The sequence below is a fragment of the Dendrobium catenatum genome, unplaced genomic scaffold (genome assembly GCF_001605985.2).
Source record: "Dendrobium catenatum unplaced genomic scaffold, ASM160598v2 fragScaff_scaffold_601, whole genome shotgun sequence".
Classification (NCBI taxonomy): Eukaryota; Viridiplantae; Streptophyta; class Magnoliopsida; order Asparagales; family Orchidaceae; genus Dendrobium; species Dendrobium catenatum.
The window spans coordinates 357957-378497 of record NW_021319063.1 but is presented as its reverse complement, the minus strand read 5'-3'; the positions used below and the strand labels follow the sequence as shown (position 1 = coordinate 378497).

General features: G+C 33.2%; 1 protein-coding gene across 3 annotated transcripts in view; it reads right to left on the bottom strand.

The window, feature by feature from the left end:
- LOC110116316 (upstream activation factor subunit spp27) overlaps positions 1-12701 on the bottom strand; it is a 32221-nt gene extending 19520 nt beyond the window's left edge. Inside the window, exons 1-3 of one of the 3 annotated variants that reach the window (XM_028694943.1) lie at positions 12265-12701; positions 1187-1301; positions 875-1049 (exon numbers count right to left, since the gene is read on the bottom strand). In XM_028694943.1, coding sequence (XP_028550776.1) covers positions 875-1049; positions 1187-1301; positions 12265-12629 — 655 coding nt within the window. In that variant the 5' untranslated portion in view covers positions 12630-12701. The remainder of the gene's footprint in view (positions 1-874; positions 1050-1186; positions 1302-12264) is intronic. The other 2 variants (XM_028694942.1, XM_020849850.2) reach the window with 2 other exon arrangements.
- Between the last annotated feature and the right edge of the window lie 7840 nt (positions 12702-20541).

The window sequence follows — 20541 nt, the reverse complement described above, 5'->3', positions numbered from 1 at the left end:
TTCAATGATGAAATAATAGATGATTGATGCCAAGCTGTTATCATTATTGCATGGTCAGCATTTTCCTAGCTTTTAAAGTTCCTCGTATCTTTTGCACCTTTCTGCAGCTAGGTTAATAACCACAATAGTTGTAAATCTGCAGACTATATAATAAAATGACAGAGAGAGAGAGATTGCAATTATACTCAACATATAAAAAACCCTCTTTTGCTGTATCTGAAACATTCTTAAATGCACATAATCACCTATAGACACCTCCAATTTTTTTGCAAGTTTACATTACATTGCCACTAAATGAGAGAGAGATTGTCCTGGCAGTGCATAATGCATAAAATGCTGGCAAGCGAGTCTTTTAACCCACGCTAATATTTGAATATTTTTCTACCTCTCGCCATGTTTCCAATACATATAAACATCTTATAACATTAAGCTACATCCGATAACACCATTATGTGCAAAATTAGGTTGCCCCTACTCTCATATAGATGGGGCCAAGTGCATTCTATGTAGTCATGAAGCTGTGAAGGAGTGAATTCCAATAATGATTTCTAATCAACAAGGAAGAAAAACATCACCAAACAAATCCTGGACTGAACTTTATCAGGAATTTAAAATTATAAAATTAAATATTCTGAACAAGCAGCATGCAAGATAAAATCATTTTTATTACATTGAATGCTTAGCAAAAGAATTTTTATAAGATGAATAGTTTTTTAATGACACAGAAATGCAACTTTATAAGATGAGCACTATTAAGGTAAGCAACTCAAGTTGAAGCAAATAGGTGCATGGAGAATCTATGGATTTTAAAGTGAGGTAAACCAAACTTCGTGCCGCAACAGATATTGGAAAGAGGATAGTTATGAGGCCTAACCACTTTCCGAAGATAAAGGCCAGATATGATTTGTCAAAGCCTTATTCATTTGAAACATGTCAATCATATTAACTTTGAAAAGGGTTTGCAATCTCTCGTCACATATAATCTTTCTCTTATTGCTTGGATCTTGCAAATTGTTTTCACGTATATAGCCCCATAGTCTCTTGACCACCTTTAAACAGTAAAATAAGAAATATCGCTCAAGATTAAAGACAGAAAAAAATTATACATATATATATATATTAAAATCAACTGATGTGAATGGAATTTTATATGTAAGATAAATATGTTATTTCAGCACGGTATTACCTCAGTTCTTGCCAACTCAGGCACGCCAACAAACTCTTGAAGCAGCGGGGAAAGGCTACACAATTTCGTAAATCCACCACCCCTTTTCTTAACTTCCACAGAGAGCTTGTTTGAACTGCTCAAGAGAGCCAAAAAAAATATAAATAGTGAAGATTAACATAGCAGTCAACAAAGAACAAAAAACATAAAGCATAAAACCAATATCTAGCATGTGTAGTCTGGACTTAATATCACCGTTCGAATTTATGATTCTATCTTCTGCTAATTTAAAGTTCAACATAATCAATGTAACCAAAGCTTAATTTCATGCATCAAGCAGTTGATGTAAAAAAATTATCATCACCAGTATCAGAATGTATTATCCCTACTATGTGGGGATAAGCTAGCACAAAAAAATCAAGCAGATCGGATTCATATTTATTCACTATAAAGTTATATAGCGATGATAAGTTAACAATGATTATGATTCCTTATTCAGCTGAAAGTATTTAAAAAAATTAAAAGCTAGTAAATCTACAGGTTTTTTAATTGATTATATTTCAAACATGGAAAGGCTTGACGTTGTTGTTGTATTTTTCAAACATGGAAGAAAAATATGAGAGAGGAATTAAGTTTATGCGTCATACTTTAAAAATATAGGAGAGATTGTGGAGCATAGGTTGCGGTGTGATACTAACATTTCTCAAAGGATTCATGTTGGGTAGGTCTACAATAGAAGCTATACATTTATTGAGAAGTTTGATAGAGAAGTATAGAGAGAATAAGGAGGATCTACATATGATATTTATTGATTTAGATAAAGCATATGAGAAAGTTTCAAAAGAATTGTTATGGAGAGTTCTAGAAAAGAAAGGGGTTAATAATGCTTTTATTCAAGTCATTAAGGATATGTATGCATGAGCTTTGTGTTCAGACACAAGGTGGTTTGACCAAGTATTTTCCTATTTGAGTTGGATTAAATCAAGGATCAGCCTTAAGCCAATATATTTTTGCTTTAGTCATGGATGTTCTCACTAAACATTTTGATGTAGATAAAGGGGGGGTCAACTCATGTCCAAAATAAATCAATTTTGGCCTCCCTCAAGTCTACAAGCTCAATCAAATTGAGTTGAAATTTTAGCTCATTTATGAGCTGGTCTTTAGTTCACTTATTGAACTAAGGGTTAGCTCATTATTAGCTAACATTTTAGTTCATAGTTATCTTTTTATTTATGTAATCTTTACTTTTTTTATGTTTTATTTATGTTTGTCTCTTGGAATTCCAAACCGGCTTTTGGAATTCCAAGAAGTGTTGTTTCCCATGTGTGGCTCCTTTGTTTTTTGTGCCTTTGCCCCTTGGATTTCCGGTCGGCTGCTGGTTTTCCGAGCCTGGGTGGTTTCCCGTAGATGTGGCGCCTTGGTTCCGTGCGGCCTCCTTGTCTCCCGCGGCTGCTCCTTCGGTTCCTGGGTTTGGGTTGTTTTCCGTGAAGCATGGGAGGGATTTCCGTGCTTGTGGTGCTTAGGGTCTTGTGGAAATTAATGTTATGTGACTTTTTGTATTCCCCTTTCATACCTATAAATATGGGGGGTTATGTATTGTTTTAAAATAGTTGAATGATATGTTATTTTTGGAAAAGTAAACCTGCGGGTTTCTTGGAAAAGCTTGCGAGCTTTGTCCGTCTTCTTTCTCATCCCCTCCGGAAATCTTGCGAGCTCTTTCCAACCTTTCGTCTCAGCTTCTAACCTCTTTCGTCTCTCCGCAAGTGCCACTCCATCTGTATCTTTCTTCCAAGTGCAGCAACTTTAGGGTGTCGTCTTTAATTTTAAGTTTGCAAGTCGTCGTCGTTTATAATTTTTAATTTCTTTTCTGTCTTTAAATTGAAATGTAAGAGTTTGCTCGTCGTCATAGAATTATCGTCTATTTTATCGTGTTAGCGGGTGTCCGGGTGCTCATCTCTTTTGTGTGGGCGAGGGGTATAGGATCCCTATATTTCTTGCCCCCACCACATTTGCGAGAGGTTGTTCCCTGGTGTATGCTTTTTGCTGATGATATTTTTCTTGCTGATAAGACTAAAGAGGGAGTTGAAGGTGAACTTGAATTATGAAGGTCAACCTTAAAGTCTAAAGGCTTTCGTTTGAGTAGATCTAAAATTGAATATATGGAGTGTAATTTTAGTAAATAATAGTTCTAATGGAGTGATTGTGACTTTGGGTGATCAAGTCATTAATAAAAGTATACATTTTAAATATCTTGGGTCTATTGTTCAAAATGATGGTGAAATAGATGGGGATATTATTAGTAAAATTCAAGTTGAATGGTTGAAGTGGAGGAATGCATCGGGTTTGTTGTGTGATAAAAAAGTCCCCTCAAACTTAAGGAAAATTTTTATAAGATGATGGTTAGACCTGTAATGCTTTATGGTGCAGAATGTTGGCCATTAAAAGAGAAGCATAATATTAAGTTAAGTGTTGTAAAGATGGGATGCTCAAGTGGATGAGTGGATTTACTGTTAAAGATATGATACGAAATGAGCATATATGTAAAAAGGTTGGAGTAGCTCCAGTGGAAGATAAGATTAGAGAGAGTCGCCTTAGATGGTTTGGTCACATAAAATGTCGGCCTTCCGATGACCCGACTAGGAAAGTATATATAATAGATTTGACTTATGTTAAGAAAGATAGATGTAGACCTAAAAAGACTTGGTTAGAAAATATTAGAAATGACTTTTTTTTATTAGATTTAAATGAGAATTTAACTTTTAACAAGGTACAATGGAGAAAAAAGATTCATTTCGCCGACCCCACATAGTGGGATAAAGGCTTCATATAGTTTTTGTAGTATATTTCAAACATGGAAGAAAAAAAATACAATAAAGGTTAAAATAACTTGGTTTTTCAATATTCCATGTCAGCAACTTGCCCCATAAAACATCTAATACAAAGACAACAAAAAAGTAACTTGCAACCAGACAACATGCAGTGGGAAAACCATTATCCGGTACAATCTTTTCAAAAAACCTTACAAGATGATATCCTTCATGAGATGTTCATACATAAAAAAGAAACTTTTAAACTTTACACAAAGCAAATAAAACGAGACATGAAAATTAATTGGAATACTGAATTTTTGGGCATATGCTACCATGTCCTGAAAGCAAAATTTAAACTTTAAAATATACGCCTGCCTGCTCAACATGCTATTTATCTTCCCTCTCATAAACTTTTTGTAGATCCTTTCTAAACAAAGATTGAACTTTAGTTATATGGGACAGGAATTTTATTTTTCCAAGCACAAATAAGTTAAAATACAGTTAATTTGGACAGAAACAATTGGCCTGATCAATTACCCTATTCGAGCACTAGGAAAGGGAATGGATTGTCTAAAACATAGAAATATCTTTGAAAAAGAACATAGGGATGCAATACCTAAACAAGAAAGAAAAGAAATGAGCTATGATGAAAATTACCCCAGCTAGCCACGAAAATATTGTGGATGAAAAGCACAAAAGCCCTGAAAGCAACCTTAGAAGAGTCCCATTTGATCAAATACAACCACCAGAGTAGACCTGAAAGTTGTTACAATTGCCCTCATTGCTGAAATTCTTGGAACAAAAGGATCCAAAAGATGGAAGGAGAAACTTTGGTTTCCATAAGACATATAATATCAATATTAGATCTTTGACCAGATTCCTACACTTCGAGACAGGAATGTCTACGTGCAAACCTCTGACGTTGCAAGAAATAATGGATATATAACGAGTTATTGAATAACGAAGGAAGGGATCCATTTCTATCAAGTGTTTTCATCTCCTTCATTTAGGCTAAAAATGGTGCTAATGAGAGGAGAGATTTGTGAAAATTTATTACTGATTTCGCTCCTCTATAAGTGTTTTGTGGCCATTTTTTAGTGATTTTAGTTGTCTAATGTTTAAAAGAAGAAAGCTGGTGGAAAGAGTCCCATCTCTAGCAAATTATCTAATCAACTCTTGCATTCTTAATGCTGGCCTAGTCCTACTATTTTTCTCACTCTTAGATGGCTCACCCATTAACCATATTTCTCCCATTCTTTATCCAATGGATAGGATTTTTTATAATAGTCATTGGCTGCTCCACCCACTTGTAAGTTCTTCCTCCTCAGTCCTGTGATCATTCTCTCAATTTTGTTTATGTGAGTCCTTTTCCTAACCTTAAACCCATATTCCATAATAAGAACTATTAGAGCTTATGTCCTAACTTCCTGGAAGTCGTCTCCACTGCTTGGAACATTGCAGTCTTAGGTGATCCTTTATTTGCTTTCTATACCTGAGTCACTAATGTGAAAAAGGCCAAGCCTATCGATGAAACTCCTCCAATTTCATTTTCAGCTTTCATTGTGATGTGTAGAACAGGAGGGGAGGGGTCATGTGAATTTGAAGTTTCAAATTAATTGGAAAAGAGAGGGAAGAGATTAGTTAATTAATCCCTTAAATTGAGTTCCAATTTTGTGAAGGAATTAATTAAAATAAAGAAGAGAAGAGAATAAGGGGGACCGGCCATATGGGGAGGGAGGAGAAGTGTCCACATACAATGTATGTGGACCCAAGCAATAAATGTGAATAGGGAATTAAATCTGATTTTAATTTCAAATTTGAGAGATTTTGGAAGTTTCCTAAAAGATATTTATTAATTAGGAAAATTAATTTAAATCTAGTTAACTAGAAATTTAATTAGATCTAATTTAAGTAACTTTCCTAAGATAGAGATTATTATTTAGGAAACAAATTCAAATTTAAAATTGTTTGAATTTTGAATTCAAATTTGTTACCAGATTAAGAAGGCCAAAATAGGAAGGGCTTTGAATGCAAGATGAGATTTGTGGAGAGACGGGGGGAATTGGGAGGGAATATAAAACTTCTTAAATCATGATTCTAAATTAGGAAAAGGTTAATTAAATCAAATTTAATTTAAAATCAAATTAGACTTAAATTTAGGAACTTTTCTAATTTAGCCTAGTTAATTTTAGGAAGGTATTTGAATTTCAAATAGATTTAATCATTTCCCCAAATTAGGTAGGCTAATTTTGATAGGTAATAATGATGATTGAAATCATCATTAAGAGGAAAAGTATGGGGGTAACTGGCGGCTAGGAGGATGGGAGGAGATGAGATGGAGGCTAGGAGGTGGAGTGGCCGACGGTTGGAGGGGAAAAGGGAAGCTTGGCCAGCGGGTATGGAGGGTTTGGCTGGCGGTCAAGGGAGAATCGGATAGGGGAGAAATAGTGGGTTAGGGCGGCTAGAAGAAATAATAAGGGGAATTAGAGAAGGAGAAAGGAAGTGTATGGAAAGAAAGATAAATCATGAGTCCGGACACATCCTGCGGCTAACGGGTGATGCGATGCCCTCACCTAGGGACTTCAACAACGAGCCCGGACACATCCTGCGGCTGGTGGGTATTACACTTCCCTCACATAGGGATATCACCAAAGTTCTTCCCAAAGAACAAGAGTGCAGATAAATTTTTTTATTAAACCATCATTGTCTAATACAAGAGCAAGGGCTTATATATATATATATATGCCTTAAAAGAAACCACAAGACAACTTTGCCCTTGGGCTTAAATAAGACAAGACCCTTAAGTAAGGATAAAAACATAAAATGCATAATTAAATCAAAAAATACAATTAATAAACTAAGATAAAATGGAGGGATATAGGCTGTCAATTTTCATCTCTTCCTTTGATTAACATCCACCGTCGGATGTCCGCATCACATTGGTCCCATCAAATCTAAACAAATTAGGTTGTATGATCTCCTTTACAGCAACCCATTGGACTCCTCTCTGCTTTGGCAGGCCCTTATTCCTCAAAACTCTCACAATAAAGCCACCAAATGTCAAAACAAACGAATCAAACAGCATGCTAAATACTATTGGTTATCTAAGGATAAGGATTATATCAAGTTTCTCTATTAAAAAAAATTAAGAACAAGAAAAATTATAACTTCACCAAGTAAATTTCCTCTCCTTCTAATGGCTTGACTGATCAGAATGACATTGTTGTTGTTGCATCTCTCTCTTATTCACAACAACAGCTTCGACTCTTCCTCTAATTGCATTGACAACTTGTTAGCTACTAACTCCAATCCAATGCTGATTACAATCTCCCATTGACTTCATTCTCTAGTGATGATATTAAGGCATCTCTTTTTAGCAATTGGCAAGAATAAACGCATTAGTCCAGATGGTTTTGGTACAAAATTCTTTGTGGATACATGTGGGACGTGACTTGGCCTTTTTTTTGAAGCAGTTCAATATTCTTTCAAAATGTTAGGCTTCCTAACCATATTGAGCACTCTATTATTACCTGAATCCTGAAAAATCTTCACACTGAGAGACTGGATGATTTCAATTTTATTTCTCTATAATACTATATATAGGGTATATTCCAAACTTCTGGCCAATAGACTTGAATGCCTCTTCCCCTCTATTATTAACCATGCCAGGCGTTGTCCATGGCAAAGATATTGCCCTTGCCAATGAGCTCCATCAAGGTTCCAGTTTTTCTACAAGTCATAAATGCTTTTGTGTGAAAATTAATCTTCAGAAAGCACTTCATAATATTAATCATGAGATTCTTTACCAAAGCCAAATTCAATTGGGCTTCCATATTATCTTTGTGAAGTAGATATTGGTCGTACTAATGAGGTTCCCTTCTCGATTGTCATTAATAGGGAACATAAGTAATACTTTCAATCCTCTTCTAATCTCCACCAAGGATGCCCCCTATTTTCCATTCTTTTGATTGTGATCATGGATATTTTCCCTTGTATACTGGAAGCTAACGATGCTAAAAATGGATTTAAGGCTATTTCTCACAATAATGCTGAAGTGTCTCATGCTAATGACCTTCTCACTTCCAATAAAATTGATATATCTTATATTATTAATTTTAACTTCACTCTTCAATGCTTTGCTCGAGTTACTTGTTAAACATAGTAAATTTGATCTTTGTTTGTCTAAGGTTGTTGATCCATCCTCAGCTCAGCATTTTAGCATTGCTATTTCTTCTTCCAGGCTTAAGACAATTGATTGTTTGAACTTTAAATATTTTTAATATATTGCATTCTTGGATATCTTATGTAGAATGAAGGGTGCCATGATTGGGGTGCATTGATTGCCTTCTTTAATGGGAATCTTAAAATTAAGAAAGGATTTAAAGGCCTTTCAAAATTTAAAAGTCAAATTAAATTGGATTGATTGAATGAACTTTCCCTAATTTAACTCTTTCATTTATGGAAGATTCTTTTCAAATTTAAATTGATTGAAATCTAAATTAAAACTTCTCAAACTACTACAAGCTTATTTTAGGAAAGTAATTGAAATTATAAAAATGGAGAGAAAGAGAGAAGAGGGTGGAATATTTTAATTGGAGAGAGAGGGAGGGGCCGGCCTATGCAAGGGCTTGATTGGGGATTTGATTGGAGGTTTATGAGATAGGAGAGAGGATAAGGGGGCCAGCAAAGAGAGAGGAGGGGGAGGAGTAGTCCACATTCAATGAATGTGTCCAAATACATTTAATGTTAAAATTGGAATTAATTCCAATTGATTTCAGTGAATTGATTGGGAATATTTGGTGGGGAATTGATTGAAGCCTCAAGGGGAAAGGAATTTAATGTGGGAGAGAGAGGGGAGGAGGAGGGGGCGGCGGCATGAGCAGGTGGGGTAGGGTTTAGGGAAAAGGGAATTAAAGCTTGCTTTGATTGGGATCTTAACTTAGGAATAATTAATTTAAATCAAATCCAATTGAAATTTTAATTAGATCTAATTTAAGTAACTTTCCTAAAATAGGATATCTTATTTAGGAAACAAATTCAAATTCAAATTTGTTTGAATTTGAAATTCAAATTCATTACCAAATTAAGAAGGCTAAAATAGGAAGGGCATTGAATGCTAGAGGGAACTTGTGGAGCCAATGGAAGATGAGGTGGCCGGCGGCTATGGGGATAAGCTTGGAGTAGTCTTGGCAGTTTGGAGGTTTGTAAGGGGTGGCCGATTGGGCTTGAGAGTGGTGGTGGGATTCTAGATTGGGGTGAGGGAGGGGATTAGTAATTAGTAAACCGGCGGTTTCAAGGGGGAAGGAGGAAGGGGGCCGGTGGTGGTGGAAGGAGGGGAAGTGGGGTCTTGGGTTGGCGGCTAGGAGAGGGAGTTTGTCCGATGATAGGGGAAAGAAGGACGGGTGGTAGAAAAGAAAGAAAGATAAACCATGAGCCCGGACGCTTCCTGCGGCTGATGGGTGCTACGACGCCCTCACCTAGGGACTTCAAACTACAAGCCCGGACACTTCCTTCGGCTGGTGGGTATTTTGTTGCCCTGACATAGGGACTTCCACTCTCCTAAGAACTCCCATAACTCTCAAGAACAAAGTGTAAAAAATTTCTTCTTAATATTCATCCATTGATCATTACAAGAAAGGATGAGGCTATAAATAGCCCAAAATACATAACAAAAGTGAAAAGTGCCCCCCTGGGTCACAAGCACCTACTCCCTAAAGTGAGGGTAAAAACGAAAAATACATAAATAAATAAAAATACAAATAATAACTTAAAATAAAATGGTGCAATCATAAAATGGTGCGATCATAGCCATCGATCTTCGCCTCCTCCTATGATAAGCTTTCATGGTCGGATGTCCGCATCATTCTCCCGGGGTGGGAAAAAGCTCGACTTAGTCGAGTACACATCCCTGGTGTGTAACCATGCTCTGATACCAAACTGATGTAGAACGAAGGGTGCTATGATTGGGGTGCATTGCCTTCTTTAATGGGAATCTTAAAATTGGGAAAGGAAAGGTGCCATGTCCGCATCAATATCTGGTTGGAAGTAAACACTATTACCATTTGTTGCTCATCTTCAATTAATATGTTCTACTATTTGAAGTTACCTTCTCTATTAGTTAAGTGTTGTTATCATTCTTAAATGTATGTTGGAGAAAACTACTAGACTAGTGTCCAATTTTCTACATCACAACAATGCAGGGAATAAACTTTGCACCATCTCTTGGTTCACTACAACATTTCCTAAGAAAAAAGGGCTTGGATCTTCCTTCGCTTGACATTCTAAATGAACTTTGTAAGTTCAAGATGATCTAAAGTATTTTTAATACTAATTTATGCTTTGTTGTGTAGTGTGTGAACTCTTATGGCTCCCTTTGAATAAAGAATCATACCAAAGTCTCCTTTTTTTGACATTGATTCAGGTTATTACCACTCAAATGCATAGATGGATTATATTTCACATTTGTACTAACATCCCTTTATCCTTCGTCCATGACACATGGCTTAATGGCTCTAATTCAACTGAAAATTTTGGATCTCATGTGCTTCAATGTTAGAATTTGCAATTTAAAGGTTGACATAAGCTGAAATTTGCCTTATTCCAGCCTTGTGGATAACAGCTCTTCCTTGCAAAATGTTTTTCATGTTGATATTGTGTCTAATGGGCCCACCTACTATCGGCATGGTAAGGATCACTTTTGCTATTTAAATGCTAATAACTTGTTTCCATATTAATCATGACAATGTTGAGTGGAGTAAGCTTATTAGACTTCAAGTCAATTCCTTGAAATTTAGTTGCTTTAATTGGAATCATCAAATGTGAGGATTGAAAACATATGAAGTTCTAGTTGAAAGAGTATGTCAGTCTCTAAACTTCATGGCTTTTGGTAATTGAAATTATGACTTTCACTCTCATTTAAATTTTAATTGCCCCTTTGCCTTCACCCTGCTAAAAAAATGCATATAATGTGGCGCTTTCTTTCACTTTGGTTGCTCTTTCCTTCAAGCTTTCGTTCATGCTGAAAGTCTCTCTAGCAATATCTCAAGGAAGTTTTTCTGATTATTGTTCATATCTTGGCGTACTATATTTGCAAAGGGTGTATCATCCAGGGTGAGGGTGGTTCTACTTTGGATATTTTGAATGATAAAATTCATCCTTCCTTTCATCAAAAGAGTAGAATGTGGAGATTCAAGAAGTAGTTGTCTACGAACATCCCATATCTATATTTTGAATGATAAAATTCCCCACTTCCTAAGATTTTTTGTTATGCACGGTCTTTCTCCAATTCACCTACTTCTCTTAGTTGGGTAAGGATGAGGCTTCTTTACCTAGGTTCAACATGGTACATTTTGATTTTTTCCAATACTACAATTTTGGCTCCTAATATTATGTGCTAGTTATCATCTTTTGTTGATGATGGAACCTATGACCAATTACATTTTAGTATTTTACTCCGGCCCTTGGTTTTGTGGTTTTTGGGGGTATATTTTTCACTTCTATACTCTTGAGTGATTAGGTTTTTTTTTTCTTTTTTGGTGTTTTATCATACGCTTTTTCTCATCTCCTTTTGGATCAATGATATTGAATGAGCGTGGCCCTTGACTTTCCCCCAAAATAGAAAATGAGCTATGATAATTTTCAACCCAACTATCTTCAACAAAATTGTTGCAAATAAAGAAACTTGTCCAAAAAATTTGTCCAAGCTAGGCTTTTCTCAAGTGTCAATGCATTGCTCTCGTCAAAGCCACAAAAGTTACAAAAAGGGCGGGAAAAAGACAAAATAAAAAGTTCAACAAAACAGTACAGTTGTCAGAGAAAATCAAGAAGGGTGCAGAGGAAGCAAATAGATTCTGTATCCCCGAACAGTTAACCTCCATTCTATTTCTAGATTAGTCACTGCCAAAAGGATATAAGCAAACGAACTAATAAGTTGCCCAGTTTAATCCAGCTTTCTGCTAGCAGTTTAAGCCAATCGCATATAAAAAAATTTGAAGGTACATACTTCCCCTCACAACAAGAATATTCTCTGCTTCGAACGAATTAAAAAGAAAAACGTAATTAAAACTATTATTTTGAAAATGTAAGCAAATAAACCAGTCAGTGCTCGACTGCTCGTGCAGTCTACTATATTGTCTACAAAAACTCTAATTTTTTTTAAAACTAAGACAGATGGACAGTCATCATTCCCAAATTAACACGGGAAAAAACAAAGCCCTAACCCGCCCATTCCGCCAATGCAGTTCTAACATTCCAAAAATATAAAACGAAAAAAAGAGAAATCAAACTCACAATAAAGGAAAAGATAGAAAATCAAACCTCCTCTTCCCACTTCCGCTGCCGCCATTACTCGACCCCTCTTTCTCCTCGCCCTCCTCGTCCTCCTCGACCTCTTCGTCCTCGTCCTCCTCGCCGCCGCTCCCTCCTTCCTCTTCCTCCAACTTCACGTCGTCCGCTTCTCCATCCTCCTCTTCATTCTCGTGTAATTCCCCGAGGAAGATATCGATTTGCTCCCGAATGAACGTCTTCTTGTCCGTCAGATCAACGCGGAAGTCCTCCTCAAGCTTTCGCCGGACGATCGCTGCTGTGGTTGTCGAGAGGTCGGAGGTCCGTAGAAAATCCCTCAGCCGCTGCACGAGCTCCGCCTCGGACGCCATCACCAGATTTCCGACAACTTCCCCCACATCATTCGTTACGGTGTAATCTTTTGCTGCTTATATAGCGGATCGTTTTTTTTAACGAAGGAAACGGACTAGAGCGATTTCGGATAACAGCAAAAGGGGCCGTGGACGCTAAGGGGTAATTATGTCTTTTCGGTAGAAGTTATATTTCATGTGAACTTTATTCAAGTACGGCTATAGTTTTTTAAGGGAAATGCGTGCAGTTATACGATTCGCCGTTGCTGAAACCGTTCGATGGAGATAAAACTGAATGGATGCCAACCACGTGGAATTTCTTGAAATTATGTATTATTATTTTATTTTAAAATTTCGAAAATACCTTTCATAACATTTGCGTGCATTTGGTTACAACTTACAAGCAAGGGATAATTTGGCTTTTTGGATTTTAAAAATGATTTAAATATGATAAATTCATTATATTTTGTAGTATTATTAAAAAATAATATGACTATTAATTCTATAAATAACTTAAAACCCCATAAAAATAATTATTTTATTATTTCATTCAAATTTTATTAAAAAAATCTAAATATAATACCAAATTTCTTATTACAAACAAGTCATTCCTCATTATATAAAAAGCATCAAAGTACACTTTTTTTTCAATCTAATTCTTCATAATAAAAATTTGAATCAATTTGAGCTTAATTAATCAATTGAATAAAATATGATGATCAACTTCATATTGAATTAATTAAGTCAGGAGATCAAGTGGGGGAACTATAACTTAAATAAATGGGATTAAAAAAATAATGCTTATCCAATATTTAATAAGGTCAAAAAATCCCTTCATCTTACTCTACTAATGACACTTGGAACTTGGAAGGTCATGCTTCATCCTCTCCTAATAAAATACTTTAAATTTCAACACATTTGATAGTATTTTATTATAAGAAAAAAAAACTCTTCTGTATTATCTTAGCAAAAGATGACAACTTAGGTTTCGTTTGGGACAGATTTCTTGTATAAAAATTTCTAATTTAAAAAAATATATATTAGAAAGCAGTAAGAAATCTGTCCCAAACGAAGCTTTAGAGTGCTTCTGAAAATAGGAAATAAATTATGGCTCTATGATTATGCATTTCTTATTAAGAAAAAAGTATTAATATGAAAAAAGACATATCGAGCTATTATCTTTGTTTACATTTAAAAAAATATTTTAACCACACCATTAATATTTTACAACCACCTCATCATTCATTGTCATATCAACTTAGCCCCACCCAATTCTCTCCCCTACTTGTCATGGTCGCCCTCCTTTCTCTCTCTCTCACAATCAATGCTCTAACCATTAATAAGTCTTAAAATCACATCTTAAGTGTTATTCCCTTGAAAAAGCTTCAAGACTTTTAGAAATTTCATAAAGCACTTTAAACTTCATAACACGTTATATCCCATCCATCAACCGTCACTTCTATATATAGTGGCATTATATGATGTTATATAAGTTTGATGATTATTGAATTAAAATTTTCTTCTCTGAGTACAAAGCATCTTATGCTTAATGTTGTTCACTCTTTCAAATAAAAGGTTTATTGAGACTATTCATGGAGGTTGACTTTCAATTTCTTAGCCTCGCCATTGCTTGTGTTAATTTTCTTCATATGTAAGATATTTATAAGCTCATCTATTTATCACTTTCTTAATGTTAGGCATCTTGCTTTGCTAACATAATTAGAATCTAATTATTGTTGATGCATTTGTCCTATGTTATATGCATCCCTCCTCACCAGTGACACTAAGTGGTTGCATGTTTTCTTCTTGATTTATGATAGAAATAAAGAGATTTGTATTGCTTTCTTTATCTTTATTAAAGAAGTAAGATTTACTCATATATTAATGCATGAAAAAAAAAATGTATATTTACTTTGCAAGAATTATTTAATTTTTATGTGCCATGAGTATCGGCTTGATTGAAGTGTTTCCTCCCTCTTAAAGTTATCTTATGATCCATCATTCTCACTCTTAATATTGTCACTTTGCAAATTGAAGTTAGGTGAACTCGCTTTTCAAGTATCTAGAGTCGGAGTGAACTTAATGAGTAGTGTGATAGCCATGAAGTTAGAGATATGAAATTTTATGGCTCACGATGCAACGTCTCAAGATCTAAATTTGAATGAATTATCTATTTTATCCTTTAATTACTCTACCAAAGGCACTAATTTTTATTTATACAAATAAATCCAGCAAAAATAATTATAAATTATATATATCAAAATATTTATATATTCAGTCCTCAAAATTCATGTACAGTAACAACAAATTCATTATATATCATCAATCTACAATTCTTTGTTCTTGGCTACAAAAAAATAAACTCAAAATACAAAAAATAGAACTAAACTTGACTTCTAATTTGCCTCACTCTATTGGATCAAGCCCTCTTCCTAACAAATATATAAAAACCACATAGTGAGTTAAGAACTTAATTTGTTATCAAGACCAACAATTACAATCAATAAAAGATAATGGAAGCAGCACGTATATAATCATTCAATCCAAATCAATATAAATATGTAACTATAAAATCATGTAGCGGTATTATTTCATATGAACAATAGAAATAAATAAAAGTAATATAATTCAGATCCAATAATTAGTAGCCATATAGATGACCAGTACATCATATCATTCACATACTCATGCTAAGTTACAATATAACAGTTATGTTATGAATCTATGTATGCCAATAAATGATTTTTTTTACTTCAATCTATGTGTCACTTCATGTACACCAATATATCTATCATATCAAGCCCATGAACATTTGTTATATGCAATTATGCATGGTGAACAATATAAAGTATTAATGCATGTATATTATATATTTCAATTATATACTATACTGCAAGTAGATCATGTAATTTTTTACATCATATTGTCTTGTATCAATTTATTAATCTTTTAATATATTTTATATCAGTATTATGTTCATATCACATTATATTATATCACTTATGCATTTTATCAATTATGCTTATATTATAAGCATATTTAAGCAAGCTAAGACATCTGACTAAGGTATTTTTCCTAGATCAAGTTCTACAGGTTCTTTATATCGAATACGAATCAATTTCAATCATATTAGTTTTATTGCAAAGTATATATATATATATATATATATATATCATATTTCTTATATCAATGAGCAATATACATATTCCTTATCATTTTATACTTAGTATTTTTCTATTCAGTTCAATCAAAATAACATATATACAAATCAATCGGTGAAATTTCATTACAAACCTATCAAAATATTTAGAATGATGATATCAATCACATATAAAAAGTCACATTATGAAAATTCATTAAAATGTGATAGATTATATTTTTTAATCAATTTTAGGAGGGGGAAAATAGGCAACATATAAAATCATAAAAAATATATATATGGTTAAAGATACCTACCACGAACATAATACTTTTCACAACTAGAGCGACAGATGAAAATACTCCATACCAATATATCTCTCTCCTTCTCCCTTTTCTCCTTCTTGGCCATGCAAACATGAAATGGTGGTTTTAGATGATTTATGGCATATTTAATAGGATAGTAGATGTGACACCCTAGAATCTAAATTGAAAGAATTATTCATTTATCCTTTTAATAAGTAACAATTAGAGCTATATGATATTATCTATCAGTAATAAATAGTAAAATATATTCTATAATTTAAAACATCAATGTATACATATATATTTATTTCAAAAAATCATATACACTACTTAGGACTATAAAAAAAAAAAAAAAACATGAAGAATCTTGACCAACCTCACACTCTTGCTCCCCTGTCCTGTCTTAAAATCATTTAGCCACATATAATGAGCTTAAATAGTTCAGCATGTCATCAAAACCTATAATTGAGTTCAAAGCACGGTAAAATAGTAATATGCTTGTCAACAATCAAATCATAGTAATTTCAAATGATCATTGAATCAATGCAGAAATAATAAAATTCACATGCAATAGTAGTAGAATATATAGTCAGTAAAACACTATATTACGAAAGCTAGTAAAGCTGAAAATTATCACGAGTGTCAAATATATGCAATTATCGCTGTAACACTAATCAGTACATAAATTATATAAAAATATTAAATCAAAATATCAGTAAAGACTGTCGAAATCAAATCAATATAGTAAACTCATATAGGAATGTACACATGTTATCCAAATAGTCTATATCACGTGCTCAACATATCACATTCTTAATATCAGTATAGTGAATCAGTAGTATCAAATAATATCAGTATCTATATCAGTAACAATCCAGTGGCATTAGTAGTAGAATAATACAATAATAATAAATTCGTACAATAATAATAAATATGTTCAATAATAAGAATAATGCCTCAAGAACATGTATTTCATTAGTTAAACTAAACAAGTAAGAAGTTATGGCTATCACGACGTTTTTCAATATTAGTAAAATGTTGACTCGGTAAATAGAGCTGTCACTCTTTGCCCGTTGACACAATAATAACATCCTTATAACTTTCAATCAGTTTATCATATGAATTAGTAAAGGATAACACAAAATCATAGTATTTAAAATAAAGCCTGTCAGCCCACCATCATATATTGGTCAATCAGTCTCCAATCAACGGGTTAACCATTATTTACTTATTTGTTTTACATACACATATTATTATCATAATACTATAATAGTAATAGTGACCAGCTATTACTCAAACACATATATACATCCATTTTTAATGCATTGCATCAAATACTGTATAATTGAGCTTAATTAAGAAGATGTCAAAATGTCATAACGATATACAACAAAGAAATAAAAGAATCCTATTAAGCAAAAATGAAAATTTTCAGAAAGTTATCAAATTATCAGGGATTGTATAAAATGACATTCTAAGACTTTTATTATACTACACTATTATTTTTAGAGGTCAAAATAAATTTTGGAGTAGACAAAAATTATTGTATTTTCAAAATCACCCGTGAAAAATCCCAAATAAATACTCAAAATGCTCATAATCACAATCTCTATAATATACAAAAAGTTATTAGGTGAAAGTTTTGCCAATACAAAGTTATTCACATTTTTTGTTAACGGAAACACACATTTGAGCGGAAAAATACCAAAAACACAAAATATTTGAAATCATAAATAGGATATGAATCCTTACAACGAGATGAGCAATTATCCCAACAGACTCGACAGACAAAAATAGCATCGCGATCTTTAAATGTGAACTTCTCTTTTCTCTCTCCTCTCTTTCTCTCACAAAACCTCTCAAATGCTATCTGTTTGCCGAATTAGGGAAATTGAGAATAAAATCAAACTAATGGAATGAGATATTTTAAGATATTTTATTAAAACAAGAATTTAATATTATATAGTTAATTTAAACAAGTTTTTTTAATATAAAATTCAAATAAATCATTTTAGGGATAAAAAAATATAGAAAAATATTTATAAAATAAATCATAATATGTAAAAAAATATTGATGAAATCGGTTTGTAAAACGGACATCTAACGGTCCCAAAATCATAACTTGTACCTATATATACAAATTCATTTAGGATTTTCACTGATGCTCGAAAATTATGAAAAAAATTGTGTAAGTAAAATACTTCAATCAAAATACCATGGGTAAAATGATTTGCGATTTAGAGTTATAATGACTCGAAAAAAAAATTAGCAAAGCCAAAATACAGGTTATTACAATAGATTTAGATATTTAAAAAAAAAGGTTCAAATCCAACGCAAGAACACTCCCTTAAATTTTCAAAAAAACTTGAGAGATTTGTGCCACAACGCCCAATAATCATAATGCTACAACACTCTCTCAACAAATTTTTAAGAATTTAGAAAAAAAATAAATTTGAGGTCATCACACACGATACTGGCCTTGGGCTTTATAACACCAAATTGCTTGCATCTTTTACCCAACAAGTATAGGCATGATAAAAGCATTATTGCAGGCATAAAATATGCGACGACCAATGAGATATGAAGCAAGGGTAGAAAGCTAAACACATTCTATTAATGTATCTAACGCTAATTTAAGAATTGATGAAGGTGATATTGTGGACTTACTTGAAGCAAAAGACGTTGGGTTCATATATGCTTCATTACTAAATCATCTATAAGAGATTATAATTCCATTATATGATTTACTTAAAATTAATAAACCAAACAAGTCTTCTAGTCTTTCATGTACCTTGGGGTTGAAAACAATAATTAATTATATACATAACAAATGTATAACTCCTATCATATAAGGATTAGCACAAGAGAGTAGATGGAATTCAAGATATAGAGGCACTTTACTTATGAGTGTCAAAGGCATAAATATTCAAATTTATCTAATATTATTTATAAATATTGACTAAAAATAATAAATTTTGGTTGTATTTCATAATTAAATTGAGAGAGTCAATATAATTTATAAACAAAATTATATTTAGTTCTAATAGACATAATAAAAGTATCAATATTTTATCCACAACATTTCATGAGGTGCCTCATGGAGCTTGTACTTACTACAGTGAGATGAATATCATGGAAAAATCTCAAAATTGATATTTTCTTATGAGAAATATCACTTGAGTTCTATAGAAGCTTTGACAAACTAAGATGAACGACACAACCATTGCTATCCACTTTGAGAATGAATCCAACTTTGAGAAGTAAGCAAATGATTTTCTTTCTTTTAGAACCAATATGTAAGACTTAATAGAGTTCTCTAACTCTTTGCATAAACTCGCATCATAATTTATGTAAAAGAATTCGAAACGAAAAAAACTTGATTTTACATAAGTCTTAAATCCTCAAGATCTTAAACAAGATGATTTTCACAATCTTTAATCGGAAGAAAAACATACCTTGATTCATTTTGAATTCGTCGAATTTCGAACTATGGTTACAAAATCACCTAATTAAGGTGGCAATGAGGAGAACACACATCAACGATTTGTAGAGAGAGAGAGATGAAAATGCATCGCTTATGTTGGATACTCGATGTGGAGAAAAAAAAGGATGCAAACAATGAAACACTACAAAGAAAGATAAAAGAAAAAAAAATCAAACAATCAATGGGAAAGGACGCCGAAGATGTTAGTGATTCAATCAAATAACCTATGTCTATTATACAATCGATGGGGCAAGCATCACTATGATGGAAAAATTAGATTACACTGATAACACTAAGCAAGAGATAAATGCAATTATAGTCCAAGCTACAAAGGGGGCCTTATTTCAGAAAGAACACAGTGATTATATAAGAAAGAACTCCATTTTCACTTATTGTTTATACTCTCTCTCCATTCTCACCTATTCTTTCTTATTCTAGATCTTTCTCTTCTTATGTTATGTTTCAACTTCATTCATTTTCAGTAATTTTTTTTATGAGAATTTTTTTTTATAGAAAAATCAATAATCTAGTAAGTCCAGCCAAGCCATTCACACAATAGGTCAGCTTCTTAGAGAGATGACTTCATCCAACAAGTTAGTGGCTTTGACATATTTGCTGAAGTAGCAGCTCGACCCAATAAGTCAATAACCTCTTTTAATAAGTTGGTGGTCGAATGATATCAATCAAAGATTCCAAACTTAAAAGATGAAGCTCTGATTATCAATCATCCACATGTAACTCATTTTATTTTTATTATCTTTTAACAATAAAATTTCCATAATATCTCTCTTTTTGAGCTCATATATATATATATATATATATATATATATAGCTGTGTATGTTCTTATTTTATATCTTACCGTCCGATCGATTGGAGACGCTCAGATCTCTGCGTTAATCGGAATGATCGATCAAGAGTCGCGTGCGGATTTGGTCGTAGGGGCGGAGTCGTAAATTTCCATATGTCACTTTCTATAGATAATAGTATATACTTTCGCTGTCTCC